At 38.8% G+C, this 12,986-nt stretch overlaps 1 protein-coding gene and 1 long non-coding RNA gene across 2 annotated transcripts in view; one reads left to right on the top strand and one right to left on the bottom strand.

Moving 5' to 3' along the window:
- The window catches only part of MIA2 (MIA SH3 domain ER export factor 2), a 38,772-nt gene extending 27,060 nt beyond the window's left edge, over positions 1-11,712 (bottom strand). The window contains exons 1-7 of the mRNA XM_014890472.2: positions 11,462-11,712; positions 9,856-9,989; positions 8,501-8,587; positions 7,040-8,183; positions 3,602-3,817; positions 3,352-3,452; positions 408-539 (exon numbers count right to left, since the gene is read on the bottom strand). Of these exons, the coding sequence (XP_014745958.2) occupies positions 408-539; positions 3,352-3,452; positions 3,602-3,817; positions 7,040-8,183; positions 8,501-8,587; positions 9,856-9,989; positions 11,462-11,576 (1,929 nt within the window). The 5' untranslated portion in view covers positions 11,577-11,712. The remainder of the gene's footprint in view (positions 1-407; positions 540-3,351; positions 3,453-3,601; positions 3,818-7,039; positions 8,184-8,500; positions 8,588-9,855; positions 9,990-11,461) is intronic.
- Positions 2,720-12,195, top strand: LOC148223372 (uncharacterized). The gene is made up of 3 exons (XR_015804616.1): positions 2,720-2,836; positions 10,562-10,658; positions 12,059-12,195. It is a non-coding gene; the product is annotated as an uncharacterized LOC148223372 (long non-coding RNA).
- Positions 12,196-12,986: the final 791 nt, after the last annotated feature.

Here is a 12,986-nt window from a genome sequence, read left to right as displayed (position 1 = left end):
AGAAGCTGGGAGGGGACACAGGACAGCTGACCTTGACTGACCAGAGGGATAACCCACACCATGCTGACATCATGCTCAGCACATAGAGCTGAGGGGAAGGAGGAGGAAGGGGGTTGTTCGGAGTGATGGAATTTATCTTCTGTGTTAACTGCTACATGTGATGGAGTCTTGCTTTGTTGGAGACAGCTCAACACCTGCCTGTCCATGGGAAGCACGGCACCCATTCCCTGTTTTGCTTTGTTGCATGCACCACTTTTGCTTTCCCTATTAAACTGTCTTCATCTAAACCCACAAGTTTCCCAGCTTTAAGTCCTCTGATTCTCTCCCTCATTCCAGTGTGACAGAGGGAGTGAGAGAGTGGCTGTGTGGTGCTTAGCTGCTGTCTGGGGTTAAATGACAATACTTACTGATTGATAACTTCTGTACAGAAACAAGAGAATTGTCAAGGCTCCAACAATGCCAGCACAAATCACTATTTCCCACGGGAAACCATATAGATCAGGGCCAGGTCTCATATCTTCAGGCAGTGAAGCCACAGCCTGAAAAGCAAAGTAAAAAGCTTCAGCTAAAGGAAAAGAGGTTAGTATTATCCACAGAAACAGATATTACATGTAGATATTGTTTACTTTCAAGGCTTGTTTATCTATTTTTTTCCAAAACTCTGAGAAAATGGTTAACAGAAGCATTTGATTTTTATATTATAGATTTACCAAGTAAAAAAAAAAAGAGAAGTATCAACAAGATATGAAAATCAACAGACAAAGCTCTGAAACCTTTTCTTTCTGAGACTATAAATTATCACAGAATGATCAGGGTTGAAAGGGATCTAAAAGATGATCTAGTTTCAATCCCTCTGCCATCAGCAAGAACACTTTCCACTGGACCTACTTCCCCAAAGCCCCATCCAGCCTGCCCTTGAACACGTCCAGAGATGGGGCACCCACAGCTTCTCTGGACAACTTGCTCCAGTGTCCATCACCCCCACAGTAAAGAAATTCTTTCTCTTATCTAACCTAAACTTATCCCATCCAGTTTAAAGCCATTCCTCCTTATCCTGTCACTACAGGCCCTTGTAACAAGTGCCTCTCCAGCCTTTTTGGTGGCCTCTTTAGGTACTGAGAATTTACTACGGAAAATTCTCCTTTGAGTTGTCCGAGACATTTCACTGCTGGAAGAATCAATAATAGTAAGTACTTCTTGATTGTCTGGTAGAAAACTTGTTTGGTAGAAAAACCTGTTCAACCAACCTCGTGATAAAATAACACTCTGAACACACCGTGATTTAACACATTTTAAACACTTCGATACACTCACATTTCATTTGTAAACGGATCTGTTTGCTTAAAGATTCGATACGCTCCCTGTAGCTCAAATTTACCGCATGTGACCTGTGTTTAATAACATGGTACTGTGCAGTTAAGTCTTAATTTGGATTTCTCCCCTGCCAGAGCCCCTCAGCAGCAGCGCTGCACAAGACCCTGGCTCTGGCAGGGGCTGCGCCGAGCCCCGCGTCACTCACCCAGCGCAGCCCTTCCCAGGCCAGCCCGCAGTAGCGCCGGGCGCTGTCCCGCAGCCCCGGCCACAGCCCGGCCGTGCCGGTGCCGGCCCCGGGCCCCCCGCGCCCGCTCGCCGCCATCTTCCCGCGGGCGGCGCGCGCCCCTTCCGGCCCGCCGCCTGACAACCGGCCCGTACCACTGCCCGCCAGGGGGGCGGGGAAGAACCACTGCTGCCGCGGGTACCGGGGGCCGCGCGGCACAGGTGGCAGCCGCCGGGGCCTGTTCTCCGCGCCCGCCCGGCCCGGCTCCCCGGCGGCTCCGGGTCTCTGCCGGTACACCGGCCCCTGGGCACGGGGACCGCCGGCGGCAGCGACCGGCCGCTCCCCTCGGCGTGCGCCCACCGTCCCGCCCCCGTCCTCCGGCACGGACGTGGCCCCGCGGAACCTGCTCCTGTTCCTCCCTAAAGCTGCGCTCAGAGAAACTCACCTCCCGTGCTGCGCTGGCTGCCTCCATGTGCGGCCGGGCGGGTGGCACGGAAATAAAACTCGCGGGCAAGGCCCGGCTCCCGCAGGCCGCCCGCCGATCGTGTCCCGGCCCGGGCGGCGGGGCCGGCAGTGCCCGGCGGGGCGGGGAGGGCCGGGCCGGGCCGGGCAGGTGGGTCCCGGCTGGGCGGGCCCGAGCCAAGTGCCAAGGGCCTGTGCTAAAAGGGATCACGCTGGGCTGCTGATCCCACATGTAAGGAAACGTGCAATGCCACATAGCAAAGGATTCTTCTTCGTCTCATTCACTAAGGGAAACTGCAAAGCACCTAAGGGACCAGGATGGTGGAAGTGCCTTTTATAGGTTTTTTTTAGCTGTATCAAACAGAACAAGAACGAGTTTGGCCGTAGCAGTGAACTGTCGTTGAGTTGCAGTCGATCACGAGAGACAAAGCCCCTCAGTTTTCGTCATCCTAAACTACAATTTAACCATAGTCTATGTGCGTACACTGGAAATCAGGAATAAATTTACGTGGTTCTTGAATTTCAGTTACCCAGTCTAAACAAAGTTCAACCAAGGCACCTAAGTGAAGTTTACCATATGGCACTTTACCTGCCACTGCTCCTGTATTTAAGAGGAGACAGTGCAGCAACATCTGCCTTTTCTCACGGTGCCTTGGCAGCGTTGTTTCTTGTGCAGTTGTGCCCCTTAAGGTTCACCTTCACTCTGCACTTCGTTTTGGTGTTTAAGACACCCCCATAGCAATAATAACCCCATTTTCTATTTTATATATTTGCTTAGAGAAGTATCTTTAATGCAACTACGAACGAGGGGAGGATTTGTGAATCAAGGCTTTGAAAGTAAGTACTCTTTAAAAATAATGGAACTTGTCTAATTATTTTACTCATCATAACCCAAGTTTTTAAAGTCCAAGCAAATTTAATGAGTACTGTTCTGAGAACTAGAGGGAGCTATTAATTTCGTAAAAAAAAAAACAAAAAAAAACCCCAAAAACAAACAAACAAAAAAACCCAATAAACAAACAAAACCAACAAAAAATTTTTGAACACCACTCAGGTGTTTCCTGGCTGTTAAAAGAACCCCACAAAACAAAACCCCAAATCCTCACACCCCAAGTTCTATGATTCTGCACTGCAAAGAAGCAGATGATGAGCAGCTGACCTAACATTTTCTTGTGCTCTGTCTCATTTGACATCAGATAACCCTGGAAGCAGGGAGAAGGTTTATTTAAAAGATTTTTTTTCTTTTTTTCCGTTTTTTTTTCTGTTTTTTAGGAGTTTCACTGCAGAATATAACTTGTAGCTGGCTTAAATTTGCACTAATGTCAATGTTATATCACAGAAAGAATTCTTACCATTTTGATGATAATCATCACTGCTGACGATGCAGATTTTATTGTTTCTCTGATCTCAAGAGCATTCAAGCACAGAAGTATCTGATGTATCCAGCCTTCTTCTGGTTTGATCATAAGGAATAAAACAAGAGGTTTTACATTACTATTGTCAACTTCATATAATTCCAACTGGTTTAATTGTTCGTTGTTTTGTTTTTTATTTTAAGATTGCAAATCTATTTTCCTTAAAATTAAGAAACTTAGCACTTACCATTACTTGGAACATAGCTCTGGATGGCATCAGAGAAAGACTTTCTGACATCAACTTCAGAGTCAGGTCCTGAAATGTCTATTTTTGTTTCAGAATTTACTGAAGCAATGGCTTTTGCTTTTGAATCTTGGTCACTGTCATGTTCACTGTCTACAGCCACATACATTTCATGCTCCTTCTCTGGTGTTTCTTCTAGTAGCTTTCTTCTGCCTATTCCTACACATAATTGTGAAGGGAAATCATGGTTATTTTTAGAGGATTCAATTTACTCCTATAAGATATTAACCTCTACAGAGATTTTAATGTTTTTCTTTTTCCTCAGCTTAAAGCCCAACACTACAGTATCACATTAGAGTAAATGTGCTACAGATTTATGATTTAAGAAATACTATACAAATAATGATGTCAGAATTTGAAGGATAGAGCTTTAAGCAAAACTTATGTTGTAGTAAAGTAATTAAAAGTCAGTGTTCAGGAAAAAAATGGTTTTGATAGTTTATTTGTAGATTCCCTGGTCAGGATTAGTAGGTTTCTTTCTTATATCGAAATATAAGTGAGGTAAGCTTTAGCGGGAGAACAGTTTAAAATGCCAAGTAGGATTAAAAGGTTTCTTTCTTATATCCAAATATAAATGAGGTAAGCTTTAGGGGGAGAAAGTTTAAAATGCCGTGTAGGATTAAAGATTAACAAATTCCCACAGGATATCAAGCTTCCCTGCAAAATGCAAGAAACCACAGGCATGTTCATGCAGAAGTATGACTGAAGGCTGCCTCACTTTTAGTGACTTGGAGTAAATTGCCTGAGGCCAATAAAATACTGCTTGCAAAAAACCCACACCATGCTTACCCACAAAGAAAAAAAAAGTTACAAATTTTTAATTTAATAGTATTCTTCAAGACCGTACTGGCCAAAGACACACATCAGAAATAGTCCAGTAGTGCAAGATGAGTAATTTGCTCTTTAACTGTTAGCATTATATTAACTCAACTTGTTTTATCAAATCCTTGAACTATCATAAATCAGTCATAAATTGGTGTGAGTTAGGCTCACTATCTCTTAATTTTAAGTCACCAGAAGGAGACAGTGTTGTATCTGTTGTGGCTTTTTTTTCTGCCAACAAAGGATATTTTGTTCTTGCTAAATCTCCGTTAGTGAAACATGACTCTAGTAACTTTAGCTGCAGTTTGGGCAGCGAACTTAATTGTTAGAGCAGACAAAAGCTCTGGCAGCTCTAGAAGAACATTCCTTTTTTCTGTATATTTTCTCTGCTCAGTGTCCAAATCGTGCCCCTTTTGTGCTGACACAATGACCTGTTCCCTCCACATAGCATTATCTTTACAAGCTGTGATTTCGTGATGAATCTATTCAAATTGCTGGTGCTGCTGCAGCAGTTTGCTTCCATCACAGACATACTCTAAGGGTTGCTTAACATCTTATTTTAATTTAAAGAAAATTGTTGAAGTGTAGTTAACGGGTTTGGTAAATGGGTTTATCATACAATATTTGCCCTGTTTTTGTTTTTTTCTGTGCCGTCTCTATATTAATAATATCTTATATTGTTCAGATTCCTTTCAACTTCCTCTCCTTCTTCTGTGCAGTATTCAAGTGTACTAGTCCTAATTTCACTTCTATTTTCATTTGGGTTTTTTGACCAAACATATATGCTTATAATTTTTTGACAGGTTTAATTGTTAGTTTTACAAAGTATATTTGCAAAAAATCCTGATGGTCTCGTAAAAATACTTCTGAAATCCTTTTTGTTAAAATATAATTGCTATTATTTGTATTTCTGGACATTAACTTTTATTTTCAGAATCTTTTTTTTTTTCTTCTAACTAATTTTAGTAGTAGCAATTTGTTGTTCAGCATTATTCATCCTTTCAGTTACAACAGTATCTTTTTTTTTTTCAACATCTACTTTATCAGCCAGGTTTATGAGCAATCCCAGGTTGCCAGGATTTAATTAATCCATTTTTTTTTTTTAATAGCAGTCTGGATTTCTAGTTAAATGGCTTTGGAAGACACTAGCTGTCTGGTTTTTTTTACTTTAAAAATGTCTTCTATTTTAGAGAGCTCCAAGGGTAAAAATTTATGCTTGGTCAGACTCATATCTCATGATTTGCTTTTATTCTCAATAAATCTTCTTCATAAATACTTTTTTGGACACTAATTCAGCTGAAGACTAGTATTACTTTGTCTTTTGAAGTAGTATGCCTTTCAAAACTCAGATTAATTTTCTATGCTTCTGTATCTTGCACTGTCATAGTGGTTTGAATTAGGCCTAAATCTGGGGATGCCGATTAATATTTTGTTTTATTATATCACAGATGATTTTTATATTTCTTTCTGAGATCTAGATTAAGACTGCCTATTCTCTGGTACTAGAAACTGATGCTGGGAACATGAATATTCCCATTTTAGTTCTCCTCCACCTTCCAGGTGATGTTGCACATTTATAGGAATTTGTTCAGTTTGTTGCTTCTCTCTGACAAGCTATAAGCAAGAGCATCAAGAGTTGTCCAATCTTCTACTCATTTGGTAGATTTCGTTGAAATTTTTTCTCCACTGCCCTGTTTGTTACTTTGCACTGCCTGCTGACAAGGAAAGATCATTCTCTGTGGAGGTATTTGCATTACTGTTACCTGATATGCTGTGTTTAACTTTCTGATTTGAAGTGCCTTCAGTTTCTTTTCCCTGTGGTATTTTATCAAGGCTTACCAAGGTCTGTCTTTATTATGGAAGCTTAGTTCTTTTCAGCCAGCAGTTTTTACCTTCCATTCTGAAACTCCATATTCTTCCAAACTGCCAGTTTCTTTGGCAGTTTTGGTACCTGTTAAACTGAGGCCATTCAATGAGAGGTGAGGAGAAAAAGGTTGGTCTGGAGTCAGTTCTTGGGACTCCACAGATTTCTGATTATGTTCATCATTAAAAATGTCCTGACTGAAATATTTGGTGTTGTTTTCATAAAAACCCTGTGAGACACTTTTATTCTCTGACTTATGAATTTTATCTTTTATAGTACTATCCATTTTGAAATGGCTTTTGGATACTGAGTTTTTTCTGCACTATAACCTTTGACTAGTTTGTCTTTCTCAGGTGTTTCTAGACTAAGACTCGGTTCACTGCCACATGAGGTCTTCTTGATGACCAAATGATTATTTGCAGTTCCTGGTAGTTGCCCATAATGCTGCACTTGCCCTTCTTTGGCTGTTGAACTCGGAAACTTCAGTATGTCCACAAAGTGACTAAAAGAGAAGTAATGGCTTTGTTCTTCAGATATTTCAGGTTTTTCTCCTGTATTTTTTATGTCTGAGGGATCACAATTCAGAGGGGGTCATGAGAACAAGAAATTTGATGCAATTGATTCGTGTTCCTGTTGATTATCATGTTTGTCCATATTATAATTAATAAAACTATTATAGATATTTGTATACCAACCTGATTGGCCACGTCTGCTTTCTGACTCCGGATTTTTCTTTTCAACATCAGTGTTTCTCAGCAGTTGGCTTTCTGATACCAAGTCTTCTTCTGAACTGTAAGGTTCAATGGGCTTCTCTTTGTCACATGTTAGTACATCAAAAGATGATTCTGTGCTACTTGAGGTGTTTTTGGTGTCATTAAGAGTATGTGCACTTGCTGGTTTCTCCCCAGGATTTGGCCTGTTACTGTTTGAATCTGTTATTTTTTGTGCAAAATTCTCATTTTCTTCATCTGTCACCTCATTAACTATTTCCTTTGATTCTCTGTCCATATGTAATTCTTTCTGGTCTAAAGTCTGATTTTCCTCATTCTTATTTGCTTGATCTGTTGTTCCTCTGCTTCTCTGGTCCTCTGTAGCAATTGTAGCTTCCTCAGCATGGCCAAAATTAAGAACATCACTTAAACCCAAATTAAACCAAGTTGATTCGTATTCTTGGCTTTCACTCTTTTCTTCTTCTGACAATACCTTGGTGCCTGTTGTTTCCTGTTCAGTACTAGAATGCTCAGGCACACCAAACACATCATGGTTTTGTGGATCATTTTTTTCTGATGCCAAATCAACATCTTCATTCTCTTCGCCAAAATACAGAAAGTTTGTCAGTCCACCTTGAAACCAACTAGATGTGGAGGATTCTTGTTCCTCCTTATCATTTGGCTCCTCCTGTAAATAATTTTCAGCTGCTACCTCTGTTTTTCTGTCTTGGTATTTATTTGCTTCTGAAGATTCAGTAACAACTTTTAAGGGTTCTTCATCATTTTTACTTTCTGTGGTGAACCATCCTGAAATCCAGCTAGACTGAGTTTGAACAGGTTCTGGAGGGAGACTGTTTTGCATTTGTGGCTCTTCAGTGTCATCTTTTCTAATCAACTTTTTGTTTACAGACTCCTGAATGTGAGATTCCTGAGAGTCATGTTCAGAAACTGATTCAGTTCTTTCTTCATTTTGTATGGGGTCTCTTGTATATTTTAAGAGTTCATTTTCATGCAGCTTTGATTCTACATCAGACAAGAAATATTCACTTTCTTTGTTGTCATCATATAATGTGTTATCTTCATTTTCAAAAGTGTACTTATCTTCATGAAGACAAAGGAAATCCGTTTCCTAAAAGAATAATGTTAACTTTTAAAACATTCTAATGTGTAATTTTCTATATTACCATCTAGTGCAGCAAAATATATTGTCATTATTTCTGTTATAACTTTACACAAAACTGTAATTAATTATATTATTCCTAGAAGTTCTATATCTTTAATTATACAGAAATTATTTTAGAGAACAATAAACATGCCAATGGAACAATTATAAAAACACGTTTTGAATAATGTAACGTAAAATATCCATCAACAGTTGACTTTCTAACTGGATATTAGATTTTCAATTGTTGTAAACTACACTGGAAAACCTGATGATTGGTTTACCTTAGTGAGCACTTCAACTTCTTCTCCAATTAAAACTTCCTCAACCTTCACAGCATCTCTTGGGAAATATCCAAAATCCTTTCCTTTCTGTAAAAGATATAAAACTAATAAGAGCATTTAAAGTTTAGTGATATATATGTTAGGTACTTGCATATGTGCTGGAAAAGTATGGATGAATAATAAGTTTATAGAACAGCCCTCTATCTCCTTAATTCTGTTTTGTCAAAAGATTGGTTTCATTTTCCTTCACAGAAGTGCTCCCCTTGCCATTTCAGAAAGCAAGGGGAAGTATATTACTCCATGCTATTATATCCTGTATTATTTTTAGGAACATGAGTTTGTGCACTACCAAAGCAGTAGCCTTAAAACTGCTTCAGCTGAAGACAGTGCTGTGTGCACTGATGGTCGCAGCTAGCTCCTACTAAAATTGGCTGCAAATTTCCCATTGTCTCAAATGGGAGAAATGTCATGCCTTACTAATTAACGACCCATATTAAGTTACAAGAAAAGTAGGATATGCAATTCTGATATGAGACTAGCTGCAGCTCAAGAGAAAATTACAATGAAGATGGCAATGCTACAGAAAATAAGTTAATGATAGGGCCCAGAAGAATCAAGTCTCTGGCCAAGAAACCACTGCTGTCTTTACATCAAACCATTGCAGGTAGCCTTTAATAGAGGGATATATCTTGGAAAGCAAGGAATAGTGAGGTGCCTGCAAAGATACTCTTGGATTAAAAAAATAAGGAAGACAAAATTTCACTGTTAAACAATAAATGTGACAGATTATTTACAGAAAAAAAAAACCACCCAAAAAAGTACTAATGTCTTGTAGTTTTGAAGCACTTACACAGTTATACTAGCAGTAAAACTTGATTTGGATCAATACATCCATTCCTTCTTAAATGACTGTTCTAACTTCGTTGACATTTATTCCAAGTCATTGAATGTGCACGATAACTTCTCTGGGAGCTTTCCTTAAGCAGCAGAGCTGTGAAGTCAGGTACCAATACTGGATGTCTTACCCACAGACCTATAGGTAGGAACCTGACCTGATAGATCTGAGGGTTTCCAAGGGAACCAAATTAAATCATTACAGATAAATGATAAGATGAAGGAAACAGAAAACTTTTATTCTAATCTTGACTTTGTTTCTCTATGAGTGATCTTTACCAAGATTTGATTTTCTCTTTCAATATAAAGATAGTAAAAATGACCCATCTCCCAAATACTGTATTATTATGACTAGTTAATATTCCAAAAGAGATAGATCCTTAGCAAGGAGACTGCAGTTGTTATGCTATTACTATATCTAAAATATTTATGGGGTAAGTCTTTCGGATTGAAGTACTTACACTTCCTGTCCACAAGTTTTCATTTTCCCTTGAAAGTTTGGAGTATACAATGATCTCCTCCCCTGTTTTGAAGTTAAGATACCGGCAGTCAGGCCCTAAGTAGTCAGTAATGGCTTGAACTCGGCTCATTGCCTCTGGAATAACATATGGAAAAAAATAAATACAGCATCCATTTTGCCTGAAGTCAGGTTACTGAAGAGATCTGATATATATCAAATTCTGATGAATTGCAGTAGCAAACATTTTAATGTATGTGCTTTGTTATGATGCTAATCCATTTATATCATCAAATGGAAATCAACTAACACAAAAAGAAGCCCTGTCTTGTTTTCTTTCCTATGTACTGCAGACATCAAGGGGAAAAGCTCTTGCACTAAATGGACATTTCCCAGTGCTTGTTTAGACAAAGTTTCAGTGCTTAAATTGAAAGGATGCATGCAGGATTAACAAATTCAATTACTAAAGTAGATCTAAACAGCTAAAAAGTATTTCCCAGGCATATTTATAATTCTATATTTTAGAAATTCTAAGTTAAATCTAGTAATTATTTCAGGGATTCTGTCCTCTATTTTGAATATATTTATCTTACGATGAAATTACATCAATTTTAGGAATATAAACTTTAAACATGATGTTAAAATAAAAGTTTCCAATTCAGTTTGAATTATTTTAGGTTTTCTTTGTCTCCACTCCTGTCTCCCCACAGAAACCACTACTGATGTGCTCTGGTCAGTTTGGAGCCCATTTTCCATGGTGTTCCACAAAGACAGACATCTCTGAATATCCAGAACCTACTGAACTTGGTATGGCTCCACAAGAAAATAGAATTCCATCATCAGAGGAAATCTAAGGTCTCTTCCATTTCAGGGGAAGTGGAAGATTGAAAATACAACACTTAAGTTTGTCAAACCAATGGAAACAGCTTAGAAACAGTTTCAACTATGATTATGACAGGCTTCACAATGGTAATCAGTGGATAATAAATGGAACATTATTTGCCCACTTGTGATTCAGTGACTCTGCCTCCTGCAGAGTTATTTACTCTTTGAGAAACACATAACTAGTTACTTCATATTAAAGAAGAAAAATAAGTAAAGAGGAAATATTAACAGAGTGTTTTGTAAGAAAGATTACAAAAGAAATCCCAATCCAGTTTGCTTACAGTAGAAAAAATCCAAGAGTTCTGCAGAATGGGCTATGAACGTACTGTAAAGGCATGATAAAGAGTCTTTTTTTCTCAGTTTATAACCAACCATTTAAATTTTATTTATATTTTGTTTATATTATTTTGTATCTGTAAAGAATGAGTTAAAAATACTTTAAAGCCATTTTATACTGCCCGTTTTGGGGACACTTGAGGAAAACTAGCTATTCACAAGTATTTTTACTGAACTTTGATCACACACCTTACACAACAATCCAGCAAGGCTTTTTTTTCCCTCTTTTTGTTTTATATGTTTAAGCCTATTCCTCTTAAACTTAGTATATTAACAACAAACATTTGCTATGGCTACTGATTTTCAGTCTGCTTCATTGCTAATTTCGACATTATAATAGCTGCATATACACCACAGACTCCTTTTGAAAAAACCCAAAATTTACTTACTCTCACATTCCGGATCACCACACTTCTTCCATTCTGAAAGTACCTTTGTACTCTGCAGACTTGCTGAAAATGAAATTACTAACAACAGAATTTTCTGATCCAAGATCCTTGACATTTTAGGTTAAATCCAGAATGCAGAAACTGCGTTGATGTGCAGTAATATTCTACGTTTTTCTTAGCCTAACAAAACATTGCAAGTAAACTTTCAATCCTATTTTCCTTATCTGCTTGAACAGAAGTACACTATGCTAACCTGCAAACAATCTGCAGAGTCAGGTGTCCTGATTATACACATGCATTAATAATTAACTATGTTCTGATAACTAGGCTGATGTTTTGAATACAAAGAAAGTAGTTCTGGTCAAATCAAAATTTAACCACTATCAGATTCTTGTGTACTGAGTTTGTAGAAGACTGTGCGTGGGGAAATTCAACAGCAATTGTATTAGGATTAGTTCTGGATTATGAATGCATTTTTAATGTACCTCTTTCACCAGATTTTAAGATAGTGTAGTGTGATGACTAAGAAGCCTGGCAAGGACTAAGACAGTCTACTATCTACAGCCTACACCACATTCCTTTAAATTATCTTTGCAGATGGAGTTCTGCATAGCTGACGTCAACAAAGGATGAGTGGGCTGAAGGAGGAGGCCCTGTGGAGATAGAATGGTCCTGTTTTGGCTCTGAAGAACTGAACAGAACAAAGTCATATGACGAGAACTTTGAAGGACACCATGGCCAAAAAAGCAACTTTTTCCTGAGTAAGGGTTTAAATATTTAAATATTAAAGCAGCACCTTGAGTGTGCTAATAAGATTATTGAAGTACATGCTACCACATACATGACTATATTACTTAATCCTCCACCTAGATTATGCTACATGTAAAGGAGGAGGAGAATAAGATGGGGCTGCATGTAAACTGGATAGAATTTTCATGTACTTAGCCAAAGACCCAAAAAGATCTTGGGGTCAGTTGGTGGGTTACTCTCTCACAAGCAGGGATGCCTGCTTGGTAAGCTTCTGCATAGGATTACTGTTATTACCCAGGCTAACACAATATTATTGTTATCATTAGAGCTCTCTCACATCTAGTGCTGTTTATCAACAGCAGTTCCAAGTCCGTGTTTCTGTTGTTTCAATAAACCAAACTATGTGTGCTCTGTGTGAATCTGGGACAGTGAAGGTTCTCACTGAGCACAGCTTGACCTGTAGTTTTGGATTGGTATATTGCACTATTTATGAATCTGTGCTTGTGAAAGTTCTCATTGAACACAACCAGACCTATAGTGCCAAGTTGATTAGAACCATATATCAAGCCCAGCCACATTCAGACCCTCTGATCTCTAAGGTCCAGCTGGAATGTAGGAGGTGTTATTTTCTGTCAATCTCTATACCTGTGAACACACACATTTAGAGAGCTAGGGAATTACAGCTTGGAAATTCGTTTTCAGGCCTGGATTTCTCCTGACTCTCAGGTCCATTCCCAGGCTGACAAGCTGACTACAGATTCAGTTAGGGAAGTCT

The sequence above is a fragment of the Sturnus vulgaris genome, chromosome 6, assembly GCF_052056855.1.
Source record: "Sturnus vulgaris isolate bStuVul1 chromosome 6, bStuVul1.hap1, whole genome shotgun sequence".
Taxonomy (NCBI): domain Eukaryota; kingdom Metazoa; phylum Chordata; class Aves; order Passeriformes; family Sturnidae; genus Sturnus; species Sturnus vulgaris.
Note: the sequence above shows the minus strand (reverse complement) of the source record. Positions and strands in the feature narration are given on the sequence as shown.